The 25,536-nt window shown below is 40.7% G+C and overlaps 1 protein-coding gene across 5 annotated transcripts in view; it reads left to right on the top strand.

The window, feature by feature from the left end:
- ARHGAP28 (Rho GTPase activating protein 28) overlaps positions 1 to 25,536 on the top strand; it is a 168,130-nt gene that overhangs the window by 122,799 nt on the left and 19,795 nt on the right. For all 5 annotated transcript variants that reach the window (XM_045527372.1, XM_045527374.1, XM_045527373.1 and 2 more), the window contains 8 exons: positions 1,544 to 1,633; positions 7,435 to 7,519; positions 9,548 to 9,690; positions 12,052 to 12,217; positions 12,321 to 12,412; positions 14,783 to 14,860; positions 20,149 to 20,311; positions 24,996 to 25,078. In XM_045527372.1, coding sequence (XP_045383328.1) covers positions 1,544 to 1,633; positions 7,435 to 7,519; positions 9,548 to 9,690; positions 12,052 to 12,217; positions 12,321 to 12,412; positions 14,783 to 14,860; positions 20,149 to 20,311; positions 24,996 to 25,078 — 900 coding nt within the window. The remainder of the gene's footprint in view (positions 1 to 1,543; positions 1,634 to 7,434; positions 7,520 to 9,547; positions 9,691 to 12,051; positions 12,218 to 12,320; positions 12,413 to 14,782; positions 14,861 to 20,148; positions 20,312 to 24,995; positions 25,079 to 25,536) is intronic.

The following is a 25,536-nucleotide window of genomic DNA, read 5'->3' as shown; positions in this document are numbered from 1 at the left end:
TGTTGTTTTTCTCTTCCCTCCCTAGGAATTTTCTTTTATGATGCTTCTAGGTAGAGGTGTTTATCTTACCAAACCAATCCTATTTACTTTACATCTACTAATTTCTCACTTGGTCTACTATGGAATTCTTTGCTGATTTCCAGTGATGTTAAAAATATATTCCTTAAAAAAAAAAGAATATATATATATATATATATATATATATATATATATATATGTTTTTCTGCTATTTGTGGTGATTAGGATGGAAGGGGAAGTAGATGATTACCAGTTCACCATCTTGACTTAAATTTCTTATACTAGTTCTTGTGTTGTTTCTTTTTTTTAAAAAAGCTCTTTGTTCATTTTATAAAGTAATGTGTAGCATCTACAGGACACAGAAAATATGGTCAAGCAATATGAAGAACAACAGTTTTTTAAAGACAAAATAATATGTTTTCATAAACATCAATGTATTCAATTTTGCAGTAAAATTCCTTTGGTAAAGAAAAGAATATTCATGTCTTTTTTTTTTTTTTTTTGAGGCAGGATCTTGTTCTGTTTACCCAGGCCAAAGTGCAGTGGAATGTCATAGCTCACTGCAGCCTCCAACTTCTGGGCTCAAACGATCCTCCTGCCTTAGCCTCCTGAGTAGCTGAGACTACAGGCACACGTCACCATGCCTGGCTAATTTTTCCAGTTTTTTTTTTTTTTTTTTTTTTTTGTAGAGACAGGGTGTCGCTCTTGCCCAGCTAGTGTCCTGGCCTCAAGCGATCCTCCCACCTTGGCCTCCTGAAGTGCTAGGATTCCAGGTGTGAGTGACTGCACCTGGCCTTCATGTCTTAATTTCAGTACCACAAAAATCTCTTAGTTTCAGCTTTATAAATGAAAAAACAAGCTGGTACTGTTGCTGCTGAATTCTCCTCACTAAGAAAGACAGTCATAGAATCTGCTGAAAGAAATAAAATAATAACATGAAACCAGTTAAACTTGTGTTTGGCTGTGTATAATCAAAAAGTAGGAGTTGTTTTGCTTCACATTGAGAACCTCACAGTGAGTGGTCCACGTCTGATAGGGTGGCCACGTGCACACTGCCCCTGCCTGCCTTCCCGGTGCCCGTCGTCCCTATTTGTACAAGATGCCTGGCAGCCTCGGGCTGTCATCTGTGGTCCTGTCATGAGCAAGTACCAGCTGGCCCTGTTCTTTTTCTTGGTAAACACTGTTGGTAAAATTCCACTTACACCTCGTTGGCCACACTTGTCACATGATTCTTCTTAGTTGCAAATGAGCCTGGAAATCAAGTTGCTTGACTTAGTACCTACCTCCCTGGAACTAAACCAGGGTATTGTTGAGACAAATAGAGTTCAAGGCAGGCAAGAGCAGTGTCTGCCACAGAGGCCATGGTCCGAGGGTCTGGCATCTGGAGGGCTCACAAAGCACTGCTCCAGTGGCAGGATACTGTTGTCCAAGCACAGGCAGTCACAACTGCACTTATTGCTACACATACTGTACATGTGAGAAAGTATTGCCTAAATAAGAATGGTACTTTTATTTCTCCATTTAGCCAGATGGTGCTTCTCTCAACAGTACTACCCCGTCTGATGCGTCCCAGGATGAACAAGGGAGTTTTGCCATTCCCAGGAGTGGCTGCGTGGTAAGTCTTCATCACGTGTTAACACATTTGCAAGTCAAGACACAATTGTGAGTAAAGGCAACTGACATAGGAAGGTAAGAAGAAGCGATTGCTTCAAGACAGATTTTTTTTTTAAAACTTGTTCTAATATTACAAAGAAACCACAGCTGATGATAGGCCCCCTAACCTTATAACAATTAGGCAGAAGGAGTCCCAAAACTCAGGAGTGAATAGATCTCCGTTTAAAAGAGGACTCCATGAATTAATACCACTACAGCCAGAAATCAAAGCATGTTCTTCACATGCAACAGGTGTGGAGGGATTTGTTAACTTTGGTCCTCTTGGCTGAGTTCACAGAGAAAATTACCAGAGGTCTGATCATCTGGTTTAACTCTGCTTTCTTAACTCAGCAGTCCCTTGTACCCACAGGAAAAATTAAAAACCTTCATCAGATATCAAAGGCTCTCTGCTATGGCCTGCATTTCCAGCCTTATTTCTCAGGACTCCCCCATGCAAACCCTTTCTCTTAAAACAAATTCACTCACTTGGCCTGAAGTAAAACAACTCGTACTTTTCTTTGTCAAACATTCTTGTCATCCCCTTCTTCTCACTCCCACTGAGAATTCCCACTGGGTGTGTCTGAGCAAGTGCTCTGGCAGGGGGTGTAGCATAGGCAGCCCCCCCCCAAGAAAACAGTGAGACACCCCATTAGAGGGGGCAGTGGTTCTCCAATGGCACAGTTGACAGTCAGATGGAGGTGGCACATTCTAAGGTTCCTCTGGGGCAGTTGTTTCTCAATCATTGTCCATCTTGAGGAACAGATAGCTCATGTTCACGTGTCACTCCCAGGATGTCCCCATTGTTCAGGGAGATAATGTGTTAACCCCATATAAATTGGCTTTTCTGCTAGGGTTGTAGATTTTGGTTATGAGGTTGTCTTAATCAGACTAGAAATAGTTGCCTGTATCAGTGATATATTTTAATTAATAAACTTTATTTTTTAGAGAAGTTTTAAGTTCATAGCAATATTGAGTGGGAAATACAGAGATTTCCCATACACACCCTGTCCCTGCACATACATAATCTCCCCCAATGGCGATGATTTTGAAGAATTAACTAGCTTAAATTAAGCCTATTTTTCTTATTACAATAATTTATTTAACCTTTATTAATTTTTTTATTCTTTTCTTGGCTCTATTTGAATATTTTTTTTTCTAGTCTGGGATTATAAGCATATTTCACTTATTTTTAGTCTTATTTTCATTTAAGGTGTTATGGTCTGAGATGCGAGAAATGACCACCTGAAGACCGAATTGAGCCAAATCAGGAGTCTTTATTAGCTGGCCAGCCACTACTCTCTGCACCGCCCAAAGGCGGCACAGAAAGCAGCAGTGAGCCTTTGAAACAGAAAGTTTTTATATTGTAAGTTTGTGGGTGGACAATTACTAAGACAGAACAAGCACGTGTACAAAAAGCCTTGAGTAAGCATGATATCATTTTCTTATCTTTGGTGTAACAGGATCTGGACAGTTTGGGCTCTGAGCCATATCTTGTTCTCGCAAAACATGAGTGTTGTAATAGCTTCACGCAAAACGTGGGGGCTGTAATCATTTTACACAGAATATGGGTGTTGTAGTCACTTAGGAATTTCTGTGTTGGGGGCACTATATTGAGTAAGCAGGAGCAATCAGGTTTTACAGAAGCAGAATGGCGGATTAATGATTTTTCAGCGCAAAACTCAGACTGTAACAAAGGTTAAGAATTAATCTCTGAATAATGCTTTGACTACTAACATAGAAACTTGGTGTTTAATGCTCTCATTGTCTTTGATATTAAGGCTGTAATTTCAGATGTGCTTTATATTTTAACCCAAGATGTCATCAGAATACCTTTAAATTCGTGTATAAGTAGATTTGTAATTGTTGATATATTTTTCATCTCAAAATGCATTGCATATTTGTCAGGGAATGTGGCCTATTTAAGTTGGTCTCTGGGGGATTTGGTGCAGTGTTTGCAATATGTGGATGTGTCAGTTCTGGTCTTAGGTACAGAAGAGGAAGGGTGGGGAACCTTATGTCCCTACAGCTTTCGTACATACAGTCGTACAGCACATACGCTCAAACCGTGAGTGAAAACCAAACACCTAGTCAGAGAGGTCAGGAGCGTCTTTTGACTCAATGAATTTCTCCTGTAAGTCATGAGTAGAGCACTGAAAATGTTCAGTATGGTGTTTATTTAATATGGAGGACATACCAGATAACGCTAGTCAAAGTCTAGTTTAAGATAAAACTACAGCAGATAGTACTGTGAATACTGTGAACTAAAATAAAATCTTAAACTCCCCAGCTGACAGAATGGACCCCCTCTTGGCCAAAGGGGACCCCAGAAATACCCTACAGCTGAGTTGCTGGCCATTAGAGGGAGGGCCTCTTCATGCCCGCTCCCTTCTTAGAGATATCCCTTGTAACCATCAACAGGCCTAAGGCTATGCAGGACAAGCTTAATTCACACCTGTAGGTCATCATTTTACATTAAGAGATCACTTAAGTCTGGGTATATGTCTGGTATATGTTGGTGGCTTGTCTCTGATTGACAGACATTTTTATCATAATTTAAAACATTCCAAGCCTTTAGACAAAGCTTCATTTCTTTAACCAATTACAAATCAAAGAATCTTCAAGCCCATTATAACCTATAATTCCTTGTTTGAGATGCTCTGCTTTTTCGGGCCAAACCATTGTACGCCATGTATTGATTTATGATTTTGCTTGTAATTCCTGTTTCCCTGAAGTGTATAAAACCAAACAACTACAGAGAGACCACTTGCTCAAGGCTTCTTGGGCGTGGCTCTCTGGGCCATGGTCACAAATATTCAGCTCAGAATTGAGGACTAAACTCTGATTTTTTTCTTTGCCCAAAAAATTCCTTTCTAAGGGGGCCTGATGAGTCACACTTACAAATGATAAAATCTCAGTAAACAGGTTTTTATGATGTGGCTTACTTCCCAACCTGATTCCAGTATAGCATCATATAAAAGATAGAAGACCTTTATGTTAACTAAACCATTCCTTTCTGCTGATTGCTAGTCTGTTCGACAAACCCTAACTCTTTCAGCCAATTGTCAACTAAAGAATCCCTAAAATCCACCTATGACTTGTAAGCCCCCACTTCGAGTTGCCCTGCCTTGATTCCTAAACCCACCTATGACTTGTAAGGCCCCACTTTGAGTTGTCCCACCTTTTGGGGCCAAACCAATGTATACCTTCCATGTATTGATTTTGACTTTACCTGTAATTCCTGGCTCCCCAAAATGTATAAAACCAAACTGTAACCCAGCCCCAGCGAGTCCACTTGCTCAAAGCTTCTTGAGCGTGGCTCCGGGCCATGGTCTTCAAATTTGGCTCAGACTAAACCTCCTTAAATTGTTTTACAAAGTTTGTCTTCTTTTCTGTTGACAGAATAAACCTCTTTAAATTATTCTACACATTTTGGATTCTTTTCCATTGATAATACCAACCTTCTACAATTTGGAATTTAAAATAGTACTAACCCCTCATAGTCTAGTCACCAATCCTAGCTTGGTGCAACTTGGGCAGTAGAGCAGACTTTCCGGGGAGGGAAAACACTGTCTTTCCAAGGGAAGCCCTCGGTGAGGAACAAAGGCTTGTGGTTGAGCACATTAAGGGAAATGTTAGGGTCAGTTATAAACAAGCCAGGGAAGGTTATCTGTATATTTGAAATACTTTAAAATCACTAGAACCAATAAAAAATGATGCTAGTCTTAACATGATTCTTAATGGGTCATGGATGTCTTAAGACTATATATGCCAAGCATCTAGCCTTTGTGCTCAATCTACCTCAGAATTCAAGGATCATTTTTTGGCAGGCCAGTCTTCCTTTTTCATTTTCACCATGTCATTCCCCTGCTTTAACATGAGAACGTTCCTTTGTTTGTTTTGCCCTGTTTTGCTTCTCACCTCTGGGATTCTAAGTCTCAACTCCCCTACCTGGCTTTCAAAACCTCCCATAACTTGAGCTGACTCTCTTGATTAATTTATTTCTCATATTTTCTTATATTTTTCTAATACCATGATCCAACTCGTGGCATGCCACTCTCTTCATGATCTCTTGTGCTAAAATGCTTCAGGTATTCTGCTTCCATTTCTGGCCTGAATGCTCCTGCCTGTCTCCACTGCCTTCCTAAATTCTTTTCATCATTCCTTGAATTCCAGCTCACGTTTAGCCACCTCATCAGTGGAAACCTCTGGGTGATGTCTTCCCTCTGTATAGCTCCCCAGTAACATTTACAGTTTGTATTATAGAAATTAGCTCTTAATGGTGGATTGATTTTCTTTTAATAATACTCCGTTAATATTGTTCTGTTCCCTTGTAAATAGCTCCAGAGCAAGGATTATGACTCAAACTTCTCCTTCCCCGGGGAAAATCCAACATAATTTGCATTACAAAGAGCAGGCACTCATTCAGTGCAATAGGCTGGCTAGAGGCTAGTTAACCCAACTGAGATTAAGAAAGTGACATTCAGTAGATTTAAGCATCCCAGACCATCAGCTTCAAGCTCTAAGGTCCATCAGTTTTCTGAAGAGTTTTCTCTCCTGTAGGTGAGTTATTTCAAAGTCTGACAGAGCATTCCTTTGTTGGAAAACTTAAGGAAACTACTGAAAAGTTGTCCACATCTTTTTTTAAGAATTTTAGTGTGGGGTAATCTTTATTCTGCAGTGTTAGTTTTTAGAGCCACCAAAAATCTGACTGACAATGAGCTACATGGCCCTAGACTTTTTTTGTTTTTTCATTCTTCCACCAATTACAATAATTGGGCATCTATGTAATAATTGGCCAACTGTTCACATGCTGTTCACACAATTAGAAGTGTATTATCCCTTTTGCAATAAAATAAGAATAAAAAGAGAACACAAGGCTCAGAATTTAAGACTGCCTTGTGTAATTGCTAGCACATGATAAAGATTCTTTTATAAAGCAGGTGTTCAGTTATTGCTAAATAAATATGAGAATAAAAGGAACAATATCAGGCTCTGGGGGAAAAAAGAACAGATTTTATGTATGATGAGCATAGAAAAGATTCTTGATGGAATACCAGATTTTCACCATCACACATATTCACAGGTAATAACTCCCGCCTTGAAATTTAAGGGATTTGCATGTCAATTTTTTGGGATAGAATTTGTGTGTAAATTTTTACTGATACCCATCCAGACCTGAGCAGTAACTCTCTGCACAGGACTCTACAAAGATAGATACTCAAATTCTGATAATATTACAGGGAAGTTTGGTGCTTTGGTGGGATCTCAATGAAAAATGTACCAAATTAATTAAGAAGAGAAACTGAATTAGAAACAATACTTAATATTTTATTAGTTATCATCACTCTGTATTTTACAGTGAGGGAATTAATATGTTAATATTATATTAGAATAATTAGTATAATTAAGACAAAAATGCCATGAAGATTAATTAGCAAATGATATTACAATTATCAGATTATGTGACTTCAAACATCATACTTACTACATGTTAGCAAAGGTATAAGCAGGAAATATTTAAGAGCTAAGAAGGCACAGTTTTATTAACCTTGACATTGTTCCCTTTTGAGGAACCTGTGTGAGTCGCACACATCTGAACTGAATGCAGAAACAAAGGAAATCAGATGCAGACCCTTTATGAAATCAAGAATTGCTTTTTGTGAAAATCACTCTTACATACTGCAGAACGTAAATCAGATTGAAATGTGGGGTAGACTGTATTCATGGTAAAATGTTTTGTATTCATCTTCCCTTGCTTGGCAGTCTATACTTGAGACCATTCCAGATATACCGGTTCATTCCAATGGCTCACCAGACCCCGGGCAGCCAGTTGAGAACGCCATGAGTGGTGAGTGACATGCCTCCCATTGAACGCAAGCTGTGTCTTCTCACTTTTGTTCTGGCACTCAATTCGGTTAGCTTTGAATTTCTAAAAGCAAAATGTAAGTGTGTTTTTCTCCCCGTTACAATTTTGTCACTTCCAGCACTCACTCCTCCCATCCACCTCCAAATACCCCATTCTGTCACAACAGACAAGATTAATTGGTCCAAGTTGGAAGCAAAATCTTTTCCTCCTTCACCAACCATCGCATTATTTAGAAACTACTTACTTGGGTGGTGTCTTTGACTTGCAGCCTCTTTCACAGGCAATCTGGATCTGCTCAGCAGTTGTTGCAAGTTGGCCAAGAAATAGGCCACTTCCAAGAATCCCTAATTACTGCTCAAGTGTGTGCAGCACCAGGGCAGCTTCCAAGGGACAGGGTTACAGGAGTAGCTTTTATCTGGGCCTCTTCCACTTTGAGGTGGGCTCCCTAGGTGGGCTCAGTATGGAATCCTAGATCCTCCTTGTAGGAAATAGGACCCCTCAGGCCATACTTTTGTGATTCCTCCAAGTTTTCCTGAAATATATGCACTCTTCTTGTAAACAACAGAGCCTGTACTTTCAGCATTAGCTTAAAAAGTCAAAGAAGTTGAGGTGAAAAAGATGTTCTAAAATTGATTGTGGTGATGGTTTGCACAACTCTGTGAATATACTAAAAATCATTGACCTGAATACTTTAAATAGGTGAATTATATGGCAATTCAATTCTGAATTGAATACCAAAAAAGCTGACATCAAAAAAAAATTCTTGCCAGAAATTCATATTCCTCATCAATCTGTTGGCTGCCATACTGTAATTTAGTTCAAACCATGGCACCAAGTGGTAGAAGTCTACATGGAGTGGTCTAGTGGTTTGGAGCATTGGCCTGTTCAATAGCTGCTCTCCTTTTTCAAATCTGTTAGTAGATCTGTAAGAAGTTGGAGTACTGTGTAGCAGTTTAGCCTCCTCTGTTATGAATGCAAACCTCTGCATGACAAGTGACAGTCATAACTCTCCCTTTGCCATTTTCCAAGTTCTTGCTGCATCCATTTATTGTGTTTTCAGTTAGGATTAGTATTCAGGATTTTTGAATCTGTTGACGCTTCATCTAACTTTTCATGTAAAACAAATTAGGCCTTCTAGTAATTCTGCCGTTTGTTCTTTTTGTTCTATTTAGCTGTCCTCTAGTCAGTGTCTATAAAAGAGGGCAAAAGAGAGAGTTCTTTTTGTAATCAAATAATTCTTTGCATATGAACAGTTTTGCCAGGCAATGAAACAAGATGCCAAGCTAAAATCTTAGACATCGGCTTAGAATTGCTTAAGTAACTTATGGATTCACTTGGTTTTGATCAAGGAATCTTTTGTCTTAATGTTCAAACTAACTTGAGGAAAATAATTTATAAGGGACTTTACTTGTAACCCATTCAGCTTTTTCTCAATGCATATCGTACAAGGTCAGGTAACCAATATCAAATTATAGAAATTCAAATTAATTCACCTAAACAAACATAGCGGTGAAATCCAAATTAAATTTGAACAAATCTTAAGAGGCAAATATTCCATAGTTTGGGGGACGGGGGGACAGGAGCAGTAGAGTGGAGAGGAATTCTAGGACTCCACCCTTTCTTTCTCTGCTTTAAGTTTCTCATGCCCTGATAATGTCACATTGGGTCCAGATGGGCTTACTTTTAATATCATAATAATATAAATAAATATTCTATTTTTGTACTTCCCTTTAATAACCAGCAAGTTTCATGAGACATAAAAATCTAAAATGTAAAAAGTCAGATTAAATAGAAAGTTTGTTTGGATAATGGTGATAAAAATGTGTTCCTGTGGAAGTCTGATGACACACCTTATTGTCTAACTGTGGGCAAGTCTACTGCTGTTCCTTGGATACGAACATTTCGACGTGTTTGAGGATTAACTTGTAAATAGTTTGTGTTTATTTTACAGAAAATGGTGTTGATCGAATAAATGGCATATTAAATATTCTATATTCTTTGTTTTTTTAGATGATGACTATTTGGAAAAGAACATTCCACCAGAAGCTGAAGAACTATCTTTTGAAGTGTCTTATTCAGAAATGGTTACAGAGGCTCTGAAAAGAAATAAACTTACGAAGTCAGAGATTAAGAAAGAAGACTATGCTTTAACTGTAAGTAAAACCTTTCATGATTATTCCAGCAACTTCCTGTGACTTCTCCATGGGACAAAACTAGGATTTCTTTTTTTAAATATCTCTGTGTGTGCACGAGGGGATTAGGGAAGCTGGGCATCAGCACTGCATACCACCATTTGGACTCTTATTTGGGGTATCATTTCTTGTGCAGTGTACAGCCTGCCTGACTGTACCTGGCAGCCTTGGTTGAGGAAAAGTTATAAGGATGTATGCTTACATGCTGTTTTATAGATATAATAGGATTTCCACCTGGCTTGTGAGCTTTCTTGCACTTCATATCTTTAATTATAAGTCAAATACAGACCCTAACTTTCTGCACCTGTGCCTCCATAAGTCGCTTATCAGAAGGAGTACGGCAGAAAGCCACAATCATAATATCAGGGAGTTAGAGCTCATAGGACAGATGCTAAAAACTCATCAAAACCAATTCAAGAATTGATATTATTATGGGATACGCAAAGAGAGCTATATACTGTGTTAGCCTCAAAGCCTCTTATGTTTATCCAGGATATTATATCCTGGAAGCCTAATATAGAACTATGTTACCTTGATCTATTTGCTGTTCAGTAAATGCATGTGTGAAAACTGCCGTGGAGTCCTGAGTAGTCTGTGCTGATCAGGGCTGGAGGCAGGATGAGCAGGGCCCAGGCAGTTGCAGAGCTAAAGGAAAGAGTCATCTAGAAACAGATGACCTGGACCATTCCCAGGCAACCCCCGCTTGACAGAGGAGAGGAAGAGGACAGGGAAGAGCTCTCTAAGACTCACTGAGCACCTTCTACGGGCCTGACACTGTGCTGGGTGTTCTAATTGTAAGGTGGGCTCTAGTGCTTATTCACAATTGACAGCTGAGGAAACTGAGGCCAGAGAGGCTAAGTAACATGTCCAAAGCCCCACAGTTAGTAGGAGGCAGAAACAGGACTTAAACCTAAGTGTGTCAAACTGCAAAACCTTTCCTGGTCCCTAAGCAGTCTCCAGGTTGGAGGGCAAAGGGCATTCTAGGGCAAAGAGGGAAGCCAGTGAGACTCTGGTTTCGGGGGGAGTCCCTCCTTATCTCTAGAGAGAATCATCCAGGAGAGGATGCTGGCCCAGGTCTCCTCATCAAAGCTGCCGCCTCCTGAGGTGTGGCTCACGTGGGATGCAGGTCAGCCTCCCATGAAGAGCTTTTCAGAGGGTTTAGCACAACAGTAATTGCTCGATACATGATTGCCTTGCCGGTCTTGCTTATATTGTTGTTGCTATGTATTACTTTCATGTGGGGCCTTGGTTTCAGAAAGAAGGTAAAATAAGTGTTTAATAGCACAAGATATTCCTCAAACTGCATTCTACATTTTGTACTTTTACTTTTAAATGCTTGAGGTTCCAAGGAACAATTGTTGAATGAATGAATTAATGAGTAAATGGTTTGAAAACCCCAAGGAACCTCTAATTTAGGGAACCCCCCATGGAGAATGTATACTTAAAGCTTTGTAATTTGAATAGCTATAGGATCTTTCTACTTTAGCATTTTTTCAATACCAGGCTTTCTGAGAGCAAAGTGTACCTGTGGATATTACATAAGAATAATCTTGCTTTGCTGTTTAGATCCTTCACAGTATTTCCGGATTGTTGAAGGGTTCGTTGTCATTGTTTTGGTGTATTTCGTTTCTTAGTGTGGAAATGGAGAATATAATAGTATTGTCTTCAAAAAGATAGTAGAATTATTTGCATAAATGCATTATGTGCATTTTAGCTTTTTTAAGAAATTGGAATCATCTTAAATGTGATTTTTAAGGTAGAATAACTGCTGTCTCAGCAACACGTGTAATCAGTTTAAATTGGGAGATTAGTAAAAAGTCTTTTAAAGTATGCAGAATGAAATAGATGAAGCCTGATTTAAGGATTGACCCGCCACCCCCCAAAAAAGATACATCTAAAGCTTTCCTGAGATGCACCTAGATATGTTGTCTTGTGTGTGTGTGTGTGTGTGTGTGTGTGTGTGTGTATGTGTATGTCACGTGTGATCCAGGTTAAGGACCATGCTATGTACATTCCACATGGTGCCTGGCATATATGTTGTTTGACAGTACAGATGTTCTTTGTAAGAAGGTAGTTTCCACAGTTGCGATGGCAGTGTTATCGTATACTTCAGACTACTGTTCTGTTTCTAATTAGCACAGTAGTGATCTGCAAATGTTCTAAAAAGCATATTCATAATGTTTCTATGATTCAGCATGCTCCTTAGAGATTTTTTGCAAATACCATGTTTTGCTATATAGATTTAGGACATCCAGGTGGCATTTGAATGAAGGTATAATAATTTCCCTTTGCCATAAAAAATACTTTCATTTTATATTTCAGAAACTCATTGTTCAGAAAACCCGATTTGGCTTAACCGAAGCAGGAGATCTGTCTGCTGAAGATATGAAGAATATCCGCCACCTCTCTCTGATTGAGCTGACTGCCTTCTTTGATGCCTTTGGAATTCAACTGAAAAGAAACAAAACAGAGAAAGTAAAAGGGCGAGGTAACTCAAAAGACTGATTGCTTCTTAAGACTTTTTGACACATTGGAATAAAGTAGTGCTCTCTGATTCTTTTTTCTTTCCCCCTGCCGATTCTATAATGAAGACAGTGGGATTTTTGGAGTTCCACTCACAGTCCTCCTGGAAAACGACCGTAGGAAAGACCCTGGCGTGAAAGTCCCCCTCGTGTTACAAAAAGTGAGTAGAAGGCAGTGAATGACGAATGCACAGGGCCTGCACCTGTGATTCGATACTTTGTGAAGCCGTGGATGAATGGATTTTCTTTTGGATTTAAAGACACTGAAGCCCTATTAGGACCCAGCCCTGGTGATTTTCAGCCTTATCCCATACGTGCTTGCACGGCCTTGCTGCATGCCCCGGGAGCCTGTTTGATCGTTTGACTGTGACACATCAGATATGAACACACAGGCTCTGACCCACGTCTTCCCTCAGTGATTTTTTTTTCAGTATTTTTTTCAAATGTTATTTGTGCCTATGTAAGTGTTTGCGTATGTACTTGATTATTCTGTCTGATAAATAACAATATGCATATACAATCGTACAAGTATTTGCTGAGGATATATCATAGGATGGGTTTTTTAAATGTGTATGTGTAATCATTTTATGAATTTTCCAAACAAAAATTAATACAGTCTAAAAATCAGCTTGTTCTGGTGGTTTTTCAGGTGTGACTAAGCAGATAGGATATGTTTAGACAAACAGAATTTTGCTGGAAGGGAGTTTTGAAAATGATATTAACTCAACTATAAAATGAGAAGATCTCCACAACTATCATTGGTGAATAGCTGATTTGCTTTTAAGTTATGTTTTTTATAGCCAACAATTGACACTTTACCTAAGTGTACATTTATCAACAGTGACATCCAGTGGCACAATTAAAATTCCAAGCCCTTAACACAAATCTTAATGCATTTTAAAATGAGTTTTAAAATTATATATGAGGATATTGACTAAGGAAACATATACCTACTTTATTCACACTGACAATTCTACATCTCTGTTTTCTGTCTTTCTGTATTTGGTTACCAATACATCCAATTGAGCCACTCCTCAAAGCAGGTTGACTGGCTGGCGATGGGAGCAGGGAGAAGGGCGACCAGACAGCCAGAGGGTGCCGGGCACCTTTGTGCACAGGGGCCGTCTGTGGGCCGCCTTCCCTGGACAGGGCGGCACTGGGGCCATCATATGTCAGGTCTGGTCAGCACCGAGCAGCCCAGGGATGCTGGTGTCATCGCGTCCCTTTTCCTGAGGAGGCGACTGAGGGACAGGAGGGTGAGACAACTTACCCAGGACCACACAGCTGGCACGAGGCGGAAGGGAAAGGGGACACAGCATGAATCCAAGTCCAGAGTCCGTGGTGACTGACCTTCTTTCCTTCTTTGATTTAAAACCAAAATTATGCCCTTTGTCCTCTAAGTAAAGGACAGAGTTTGACGAAAATCCATAAAATATCAAAGACAGAAGATTCAACATGTGAGTTTATGTTAATCTTATTATGTAAGGGTAAAAAAAAACCTAGCACAGAACTTAGCAAATGGAAGCAAACAGAAAGTGCTCAGTAAATGCTAAACTGAGCTAAACATCTGGATTTATTTCATAGTAACATCAGTAAATGTTAGCGGTTCGTACTACTCATGCTAAGTGTTCCACCTGTAAGACAGCTGGAAGCAGTGCTTTTCCCTTTCTAGGGGAGAGTCTTTTCTTACAGCCTCTCCTGTGTATATTCTTCCTGAATAGCTCTGTACCTAAAAGAACTACCTTAGTTAGTTCCAGGAACCATCATTTCTTGAAAGGAAAGTGGCAGAGACGCTGGGTCCTCCTCTTACCGTGGGAACTTGGGAAAGTTATGTATCGTTTCCAGAGATGCGTTTTAGCTGCTTTCTTACAGTGAATTGAACGGTGTTCCTCAGTCTCCTCAGCAGTACAATGGGGTTAATAATATACCTACCTTGTACGATTATCGTGAGGGTTAAATGAGTTAATATAGGTAAAGTGCTGGGAATCGAATCTGACACACAATAAATGCACAGTAAATGGCAGTGTTTATTGTTATTATTGTTATTGTTTTTAATACTCGTCACCACCATGAGAACTCATGGAAGCTAGTAACCTTTACCATTTCTAAACTCCTTGGTCAGACTTTCTGGAATTCCTATAGTTTCTTAGCCAGGGTATTTGCAACCAATAATAGTAGACTTAGAATTTTTTCTTACTGATCAATCTGCAGAAAGAGATATAGAAATCAGATCTTAAAATTATTAAGTGGCAGCATGTCATAGTGGTTAAGAACACAAGCTTGAGAGAGTCAGTGCTGTTATTTATCAGGTTGATCTTGGGAAAGTTGTATCACTGCTCTAAATCTCTATTTCCTTTTTGCAAATTGGAGGATAATGTTGACCTCAAAGGGTGATTATGAACCTTTAACAAAGCATGCAAGTGCCAAGCATGTGTACATGGCAGTTTACTGATTGATGTCATCATTATTATTTCAGATGGTTTGTAATCCTCCAGAGGTACTTACTTTTGTAATATATTATTGCTTTCTAGTTTTTTGAGAAAGTTGAGGAATCGGGTCTGGAATCGGAAGGAATTTTTCGACTTTCAGGATGTACTGCCAAAGTCAAGGTACTGAATGTTTTCTCTCTTCCTAGTTAGAGTTCTAAGTTAGTTTGAACCAATCCATATGAGCATCAGTTATCTAGGTCTTTGTTGTTGATTGTCTGATACTATCACTCAGTCCTACCTAGTATTCCTTGGTACCTATTATTAAATATTTGTTCCATGATGCAAAGTTGTTTAAAACAATAACAATAAAAAACCAACAACAATGAAACAACACATCAATTCACCATCAAAAATTGCTGCTTGCCTTTAGTTTGGAAAAGTTGAGATGTCCCATCCGTGTTGTGGGACTTAAATACTAGTTTGTTGTGTTCCTGTCAGTCATGGAATTCACTAAGCCAATAGTACATAAGCCCTTACTTCCAACATCAGTTGCTTTAACCTTAGAAGCATTCGTGGCTCTCCATACAGTGAAAGTTCTTACAGGAATGTGCAGTAATGGCCATAACCACGGGAATTCTCACTCAGCAGTTCTAGACCCCGATTCCATTTATGGTAAGGTTAGTGTCCACATATATAACCACCCGTGCAACGTGAATCCTTTCGCTTTGCTTTCTTACTTCTGTGAAGTGGCCGACTGTCTGCTGGTGGCATGCACCGTGGAGAGTGCATTCCTGCTGTTGAATCACTCCCTGGCTTGTGGACATTAAGCCTGATCAGTTTTAAATGATGAATCCATGAGAAAGCAGTCTCAGGGTGAGGGAAAAAGGAATTTGGTAGTGTTTAGAACTATTAAAAGGAAATGCATAGAGGCAGAAAAGCATCTCTTCATTCATTCATTTTGGTACATGTTTTGGGAAATTCTATTTGTATCAGAAGTCTCGGGGTTTTTATATAGAAGTGTGATGAGATGTTTTTCTAAGTGGAAACTGAGAATAAATAGGCTGAGTCTATTGGATCCTGCAGAAAGCAGATGCTGAGACAGATGAGGAGCAGAAAGGGGTTCTGGGGACAGTGCTTGTGAGATATAAAGGGGCAGGAAGCAGGACTGGGCACGGTGAGCCTCAGGCCAAGGTGCGAGCCTGACAATTCCTTCCAGCAGAAGAGCCCTGCACCGGGCAAGATGGGCCCCAGCTCCCACCTCACTCAGTCCTTGGCTTCCTGCCAAGAGCAAGGCAGAGGCAGATCCAGAAGTGGCTAGCAGCCGGGAGAGTCAGCTACCTGGGCTTTTTTGCAGATGTACGTCAAGTCCTCTTTTGAGGGAGATCAGAGCAGCCACCAGGGCGTTCCCAGTGGCATCGGGGATTAGGGCACGTTGGGGAGTTGTGACTTAGCAGAGAGCGGAGTTGGCTAAATGCTGGCACAAGTTCATCTGGAAGGCAGGGGAATGGCTCCTTAAGGCTTATACTTTCCAAACTGAATCAATCAGCTTTTTGTCTCAGTTTCTCATATGTTTGGCTCTGAACAAATGTATACCAAATCTGAGGTTCAAAGCCGTCACTTATTTTGGTCAAATCTTTGGTTATATCTGTAGAGTCAGAGAACAAAAGTCAATTTCCTAAACAGAATCAGATTCTATCTCTCAAAACCTCCCTCCATAATTAGGAAGCTGTATTTGAACATATTCTTACTGGTTCCTCTGTGTGTGTGTGTGTGTGTGTGTGTGTGTGTGTGTGTGTGTATGTGTACATGCATGGATATGTGTAAAGTATAATGGATATGATTTAAAATCACTTTTTCTAAATCATTGAAAGGAGAAAACATTACAGGACATTTCTTGTGGGGACAACGTTTAACATCATAGCAAAAGTTACTTTTCTTTAGCTAGTCTTTGACTGAAAAATGCATATCAAAGGCTAGTAATTCCTTCAAAATGTTCTTATAGGCACATGCATTCCTGAGCCGCATTTAGGTCAAAGTCCCTTCCTCCCCTAATCAGTTTTCTGTAGTTTCAGCCTATTTATTCCATTGCTTATTAGTCTGAAAATGTGATCCAGATGTTTTCATGGTTGGAGCTCCAGGAAAGCTAACATGAAAGAAACCCAGGCCAGTGAAATACTGCAGATAGAAAGGCATTATAACATGCAGTATTAAAGGGGTCTTTATTTCTCTCCTTTATTCAAACTTTAAACTACCTTTTTGTTGGTAACTCATCTGCTGGACTGCTAAAAATTCCACTATAATTATCCTCACATTGTGCCAAGTCGATGACAGCAGCACTGTGACTCCACTATTATCATTACTGGGACAGCCCGGCCTGGCTTTGTGCTTCGCACGCTTGGGGAGACAGACAGGGAAGCAGCCCCCAGAGGAAGCGGCTGGTTTTAGCCAAACAGGGAACTCACAACTGCAAGGCCAAGTCCTGCATTTGAGGCCTCTGCTCATTTGGAACCAATTTAATGCCTTAATGTTTCCAATGATTTTCTTTTCAAAAAGGACAGAAATTTGAGCCAAACACTAGGGAATATATTTTATGGAAGGAGGCCGACTGACATGCAGGGTTTTCTTTTTTGACTAGTTTCCATCATTCTGAGGCTGCTCTGACTGTTTTGTCATTACATTACCTGGCTTGTTGGTTTCCCTGCCTGAACTGTTGCTGGAGCAAAGGGTGGTCGTTTGCATGTGTATAAAACTACCTCCCAAATTGAACCAGGTTGCATTTTTGCCCAAAGGAGATTTAATGACATGACTTCTGACTCTCACTTAGTATTCTCATTAACAATAGACAGAAAAACATGACTTTTTAAACCTCTAAGTGCTCCCTGTCTTTGACAAGGCAAATTCACACCTGGTTTACATGGTTTCACGTTTAAAACCACCGGTGAAATGTCAGCTCAGCTCAAAACCGAAAGAGGACATTCTTTCTCTCCGTGTTGTTTCATACCAGCCCTCCAGACACGGTGACATGGTATTATTACTCAAGCAGTCACAGCACATGTGCATGGAGTTCCCATAGTAGTGACACTGCAGGTTAGAGTAGACCTGGGGGAGGGGACAGAACAGGCATTTATTGAGTGCTGTCTGTGGGCAGGCCCTGCTCTGTGAGCTTTACATGATAATATCGATTTAATCTCAGGAAGGATCATTTTAACATCCCGTTATACAGTGAGAAGGTTGTGGCATAGGCCAGGCCACTAGTCAGGTGTGGAGTGGGGACAAAGGCCCTTGGTTCTGGCGCAATGTTGTCCCTTAGGTGACTGGGGACCACTCCCAGATCAGAAGGACTATCACATTCATGATTCAGACAGATTCCTTTGGCAGAGGTATGTGGGGAATGAATTTGAATTCTGCTGTTCCTGCCAGTGCTTCCTGCTCGTTTGGAGAACTGCTTCCCCTCTGCTTGGCTGCGGTGGTACCAGGCAGTTGATAGAAGATGTTTGAGGCTCCTCCCGTGTTTCTTGTTAACGGCGCCTCCACCTGCCCATTGCAATTGGAGAATCATCTTGGGTGATTCTTTCTCCCTGAGTCTTATATTCAATCCATCGCCGATTCTTGACAATGTTTCCTCCCCAGCATCTCTTCAATGCCTCCTCTCCTTTCTACCCTGCACCTGCTTATCCAGGTAGTCCTTGGTCATCCAGCACCAGAAGCCTGCAGTGCCTGTCACCTGCCCCCCTCCCGTGCCAAGCTCCACACTCCCCCAAATCATGTTTCCATCTGGCTGTCAGGAAAGATGACTCTCCCCTAGTCATTGCCTTGCTTACAGGTGTTCCAAGTGGCCTCACTGCCTGCAGGGCTCAGTGTGGTCCCCTAGGACTGGCTCTGCTGCTCTCCAGCCTTACTCCTTGCCCGAGATGCGCAAGCAAGACTGAGCTTGAGCTCTGCAGACACACTGGCTCTCCTGCTTTTCTGTCACTGCGTGAGCACTTCCTTCTCTCCAGGATACCCTTGTCTCCCCGCTTCCCTGGCAAGCTGCTCTGCAGGCCTCAAGTCTTGGCCCAAGCCGAATGTGCTCCGCCTCTGTCATGGCCTCACAGCACCAGTGATTGACCTTATAGCCTTTGCACTCTGAATTAGCATTATCCATCATTAAATAGTCCCATCCACTAGACTATGAGAGGCCTGAAGGCAAGGAATGGATCTTATGCCCAGAGCCCAGTCTGGTGCCGTATCTCTTTTATTCTAGGAAGAACTTTCTATGTATGCTTAAGGCTTCATAAAGTGTATTTATCAGTAAAGGATTGCTCGATTAGCTGTCATATTCCTGTAGATTGAAAGTTTCTCCAGAATAATAAGAAAAATCTCCTTTTGATGTCATCTGTAGGGGCTAGAGGGTGGATCGGAACCACGTGCATCTCCATAAGAAACTTGTCCTGCCAGGGCCCTACGTCTGGCAGGCTCTGAGAGCCATGAGAGCATTTATGTGTGGCTGGTTAATGAGCTAATCCTTGTTAGGAAAAGGTCAGACATACAAACGGACTCTGGCTGTGCATGCTCAAGGCCAAAAGAATTAGGCTTCTCATGAGAATAAATCTGAGGCCTTAAAGAAGCCTAGGGTTTTCAGAGTTACCTTTCTAGGTATCCTTTGTGGAGCAGTTAGCGTCAGTCTGGGGACTGACTACAGCTGCCTGGTATTATCGGTAAACGTTGTAGATCAAAGGAGCAATAGGAAATGACTTTGACTTTGAAAAAGAAACAGGGAGCATGGGTGGCATTGATAATCAGATGAATTAATAATGTAAGATTTGTAAGCCAAGTAGAACTTACGGAGGCGTAGTGATTTTTTTTTTTTTTTTAAGTATTTGCACAGTGTTCCAAGCCTCATGAAGGATTGGACGAGTGTGCGAGCATGTGCGAGACATGTGTGTCCCGGAATAAAACTTTGTTCTAACTGCTCCAGGAAGATGTCGCTGGTCTGCACGTTGCAGTGAGGTCAGGGTTACTTGACTGGGATTATTTCCCACTCTGTATGTGAACGAGCTGAGAGGCAAGGCTTCCTGATCTAATTTATAAATAGAAGAGAGGACGGCAGAAGGGATTATGAAAAAAAAAAGGGGAGTGGAGGCTTTGTCAAAAGCTAGCAGCGCGTTTATCATGTGTGAATAGTGGTATTTTGCCAAAACCACAGAAAGGAAACTGTGATCTGAGTGGAGAACTTTTATATTTGTGTAGAATTAGAAAATTATTTCAAGATTAACATTATTCTAAAAATATTTTAGAAAATCACTTTAAAAAATTTGTTCACAAATAGCTATTTCAATCCCCTGAAGCATGTTGAAAACAGTAACTCTGTAGATACTGCCCTATCACTCTATTTACAAAAATGGTTCATGCAATGATAGTTTTCAAAGGGGAGAGGGGGTGAGGTGGTAAAAACTCATTGAATATTGACTGTTTTCCTTGATTTGCAGCAATACCGTGAAGAACTGGATGCCAAGTTTAATGCTGATAAATTTAAATGGGACAAAATGTGCCATAGAGAAGCTGCAGTAATGTTGAAAGCATTTTTCAGAGAACTGCCCACGTCTCTCTTCCCTGTGGAATACATACCTGCCTTCATCTCTCTGTTGGAAAGTAGGTGGAAGGAGTTGAATATGAATGGACTAAGATATGAGCCCAATCAAGTGACAGCAGAACAGAGATGCATAATCGAATGTGATCATGTATAGATTTGCTATTTCCTGACAATGCTTGGTGAAATGTTAAGTTTGATGGTAAACAGTCACCTATTTACATACTTACATATTTAATTCTGGGAGACATGATTTAGACAGTTTTATAATCATGAAAAGGCAGAAGGATTTACAGAAAGGGCAGGCTCTTGAGATTTGAATTCCTGCATGGCCATCTGTTAGCCATGCAATCAAACTTTCTGAGCTTCAATTGCTGCATCTGTAAATTACAGAAAATAATTACTTGTCAGGGTTGCTGTGGGTATTGAATGAAGTCATCCAGAATAGGGCCTGGTGTGTAATCATCCATCAAAAAATATGAGGTCTCTCCCTTCCTTAAATCTGAGCTCCTGGGTCTGATTATGCAGCGTACAATAAATGCTACACAGAAGATGTTGTCTCTGAAAATTACAATATCACATAGTGTTTCCAAGAAATACAAAGTCACCCAGATTAGGTTTTAAGTGAGGTACTGGGCGAAAGCACAGAAACTGTAAAGCGTGTGTTGTATTTGGCAGTCGGGGACTAATTTGGTATGGTCGAGCATAAGGATTGAATGTTACAGAGGATGTGGCAAGAGAAAAATTTAGAAAGATAGAAGGGGGCTAGAGAATGGAGGCTTTAAGTACTAGTGTAAATATGTACAAGCATGTTAAGTAAATGGTGGTTCTACGTGGGTAGGAAAGGGCTGTAGCCAAACTGAGAGGACACGTCCCATCTAGAGACATTGCCGCTGCCCAGCTCTAGATAATGGTTGCCATGTGGACTGAGAACCAAATCCTGGCATTCATGGGAAAACTCCTAAAAAAATTTTTTTTTTTTATTTATTTTTTAAGGAGGTGAGGTCTCACAGTATCGCCCAGTGCAGCAGCTATTCACAGGCATGGTCACGTTGCACTACAGCCTCAAAATCCTGGATGCGAGGGATCCTCCTGCCTCAGCCTCCCAAGTAGCTGGAACCACAGGCACGTGCAACTGTGCCTGTCCAGAGAAAACTCTTAATTTGAAAATGTCAGCCACAAATTTAAATCTTAAAATGCTGTGTGAGCTTAACAGGTGATATCTGTACCTGCCAGTTGATGACCTGCTGCAGGTTCAGCGGAACTATAAAATCATTAAAACCACAATGAAAGAAAATAATTGATCCTCAGTCGAATGATAAAATTTGTCCTAAAAATTAGTAGGTTCTAAATCTTTGAAATTTTTAACTAAATCAGATTCGTAAAATAATCTTTTGTGTCCTCAAAAGAGAGGATGTGGTAGGCAAAGCAGTCCTTTTCCAAGCTGTGAGCAGTATTTCTTTTCTTTGTAAGATCTAGTGTTTTCATTTTATGAGAGAAACTTGCCAAGAAAGAGAAAAAGAGAGAAGAACTACAAATTCCCTTTGTTCTTTTTTTATTTGTATTTTTTCGGTTCTGGAATTTCCAGTTGGTGCTTTTTAAATATTCTCTATTTTTCTGCTGAGGTGACCTGTGTTTTCATTGATTGTGAGCACGTTTTCCTTCACATCATTGGGCACAGTTACAATAGCTGCTTCAGAATCCTTACCTGCTAGTTCCAACATCTGGGTTATCTCAGGGTTGTTCTCTGTCTTCCTTGAGAATGGGCTACACTTTCCTGTTACTTTGTATGTCAAATAAGTTTCAAGTCTGTTCTGAACATTGTGAACATTGTGTTTGGAGACTCTGGATTCTGTAATATTTCTCCAAAGAGTGTTGTGTGGGTTTTTTATTGTTGCTGTTTTAAGCAGACAATTTACTTGACTGGACTCAAGTTGCCAGTGGTCTTTCGGACAGCAGCTCAACTCTCAGTTCAGTTATTTGATCTTTCACCCTATTGCCGCCATACGCATGGTTTGCGGGTTAGCCAGAGGTTTGGGTGGAGTCTATACCAGAATTAGGGCCTTCTGTTTCTGGATCTCTCCTTTCTGGAATTCTCTGCGTGACTTTCCAGTGGCTATGGTTGCCTTGGATCCTGTCCTCTGGTTGTTCAGACCAGGGAGACTGGGCTTTTGAGTTAGAGCTGTCCTATGCAGCACTGACTGTACCCTGACCACAGGCTGAAAGCCAGAAAACTGGGACAGTCTCCTGGTGCCATTTCCTAGTTCCAGGTGTGCAGTCCCCTGCTGAATATGCCTGCTCTTGTTCACTCTCCACAGCCTCGGGTTGTTGCATTTTGTGCTTTGTCCAGAGATTATTGTTGTCTTCAGGAGCATGCTCAGCAATACCAGAAAAAGAATTCCATCTCTCTCTTTTTTTTAAAGTCAAAGAAACACAGGATTTTCTGTGAAGTTTGCTCCCTGGAAAATGGGCTGTGGAATTATTAATTTCCTCTTGATCTGTGGTTTATATGCTCAACAATTTATCAAAACAAACTGCTGCCACAGAGGTGTTTTCTGTTTTTGTTTTTTGAGATTACAGATTACACAAGGAGTTGTCAAACCTCTGTTGCCAGACCTGTTCAGAGAACCATATTTAACAAAGATATGAAAATACTAGTTTTCTTTACCATCAGTGATCCCTATCTGACTGCAGCCAGTATACTTCCTTGAAGGGAGAGGATGTGAAAAATATCCTGAAAGGGGTCACAAAGGAACCCACATTTCTTTGTACGACTTTGGAAGTGAAAAAATACTATGTTGCAGGTGATTGATTTGATACCAGCCAACCCTGCAGGAAGCCCCGAGTTCTGGCCTGGTACCAGCAGGACATAATTGCCTTTTTGCCACCTAAAGTAAGCTCTAGTTATAACAAGATTTTCTGAAGGGAAAGGTTGTGAACATGTGCATGTGTGTGTTTAAGCTGTCCCCCTTGGTACGCTAAAATGGAGCTCAGAGAATCTATCGTCTTTCTGACTAGCGTAATTACTTTCTCTTTTCAAACTTGGCTCCAAAAAATTATTCATAAAATTAAAGGACTAATAGTTCATCAATCAAGCCTTAGATCCTTTCACATAAAGTTTAACAACTTTCTGGGAAAATAGTGACCTCAGGAAAAAAATACTCCAGACAACGATGCATTAAATGAATTAACTGCAAAAAGATTAACCACAAAACAGTGTAGGGCCAGGTTTCCTACATAAAGTGAAAATGGATTATTTGCCAAATTAGATTTTTCACTGTAAGGGGAACTTCATAATTTCTCTGAGGTTGATGGAAATATAGAGGTCCCAAACATACATCTGCATCTCTTGTTTTTCCTTCCAGAAGTTTTCTTGGATTGTGTTGAAAGATGAGAGACAGCCCTCACCCTGCAGTTGATGCACTAAAATAAATGTTTTATCTGTCCCTAAATACTTTGCACTGAGACATGCTCTTAATAGTTTCTATTACTCAGACAAACTCATGTCTGTGTATTAGCCATTTTCAATAATATCCAGGACCTGTGTCATTTTTTTGTCTACAAATTTGACATAAATATCTGAAAATCTGCATGTGGATTTTGCTGAGACAATATGATCCCATCCGATAAGTACTCCCCACACTGTTCCTTTATTACGTGGTTGTATATACTTGTCGTCTGTTCCCTAACTCTGGCACACACAACCTCCCATAACTTGGTAGCCTGTCCCAAGAGTGTTCCCACTACTATAAAGCTCAGTTAACTTTATAGGCAGCTAGCTGACTGCCTTTCAGCCATTGAACATAGGTAGATTTTCCTTCAACTTGAGAACTCCCCATGGATTCCAGAACATAACACTTTCCTCCCGGAACTGCCCGCCCAGAGACCATTTTGAGGGGAACACAGAAAAACAGAGGAAAGCTAGGATTCTCTGGTGTGCACTAAACTTTCAGCACAGCTGGTTGTGGCTCATCCAGTTGTGGGTGGAATTCCCCCAATGTAACTGCCAACCCTCTGGCGCCATCTTGTGTCATCATTAAGGAATAAAAACTCAACAAGCTCCAAAGATCAAACTACAGTCACCTTCCCTAAATGTCCATGTAAGATCTGGAATAAGTGTCATTGATCATAAAAACAAGAGCAAACACAGAAAGATGTATATAGGTACTGACTGAAACAGTCTACATACACTTATTCATCTGGTCCTCACAGCAGTCCTGTGAGGTGGGTACCAGGACCATTCCCACTTTACAGATGATAAAGTAGAAGCCACAGGGGGTTAAATAGCCTGTCCAGAGTCACGCAGTGACTAAGTAGTAGATGCAGGATTTGAACCTGGTTCCAGAATCTATGTTCCTAACAATTATACTTTGCTGCCTCGTTATGTAGAAGCAAAGTTTATTTTCTCTTGAGTTGAGCTTAAACTTTCTCTTCTTTTTATAGTGTAAAAGTAAGGCAAGGTCTGTGAAAGTACTTAAAAAAGGGAAATGTTATCCAAATTCAGAATTCATCTGAGGATCTCACTGGCCACCTGCCTCAACAGTGGCGTCGTGGGCTGTGACAGGGGAGTTGATAGACGGAGGCTCCTGTCCAAGTGAACAAATTTACATTGTTGGACACAAAACCTGAGTCCTTACCGTGGAGAGCTGTCAGGAGCCCTCCTGTGCTACCAGATGCCAGTAAGAGATGCTGTCAGAACACATCAGTGTTATTTAAAATATATGATTATTTCTGTTCTCTTGTTAGGAGGGCCTCACATCAAAGTGCAGTTTCAAGCCTTACACCTCATGATCATGGCACTGCCTGATGCCAACAGGGATACAGCTCAGGTACGTCCTGTCGACCTCACGGTCTGTCACACTGGGCTCCCACTGCTCAGAGGAAATGGCTCTTATGGAAAAATGGAAACAGAGATGGCAACTTATTAAGCCACCTGTGCGTGCTGCAAGAGCACTGCCTTCGCAAGCTCCCACTGCCGCTCTCCGGAGGAAGACGATCCTGGGATCTTCTTTAAGCATTTAAGTTTCACCCATTCCATTCATTCAAAAAATATTAAATGCCTACCCTGTGCCAGGCACTGGGCGAGGTGTTAGGCGCAGGAGAGGCCAGGAGGAAAGGCTCAAGTGAACAGTGCAGAAGTAAATGGGACCATTACGTAACTTGTGCAATATAACACTGTAATTGTTGGTCCTCAGCTGCTTACTGTAGTCTAATGTGCTCAGGTAGCAGGAAAAAAAAATCTGATAAGTGTCCTTGGGGAGGAAATTTGAAATCACTGATTTAAATG

The sequence above is a fragment of the Lemur catta genome, chromosome 16 (genome assembly GCF_020740605.2).
Source record: "Lemur catta isolate mLemCat1 chromosome 16, mLemCat1.pri, whole genome shotgun sequence".
NCBI classification, from domain to species: Eukaryota; Metazoa; Chordata; class Mammalia; order Primates; family Lemuridae; genus Lemur; species Lemur catta.
This window is presented reverse-complemented; position numbering and strand designations above follow the sequence as displayed.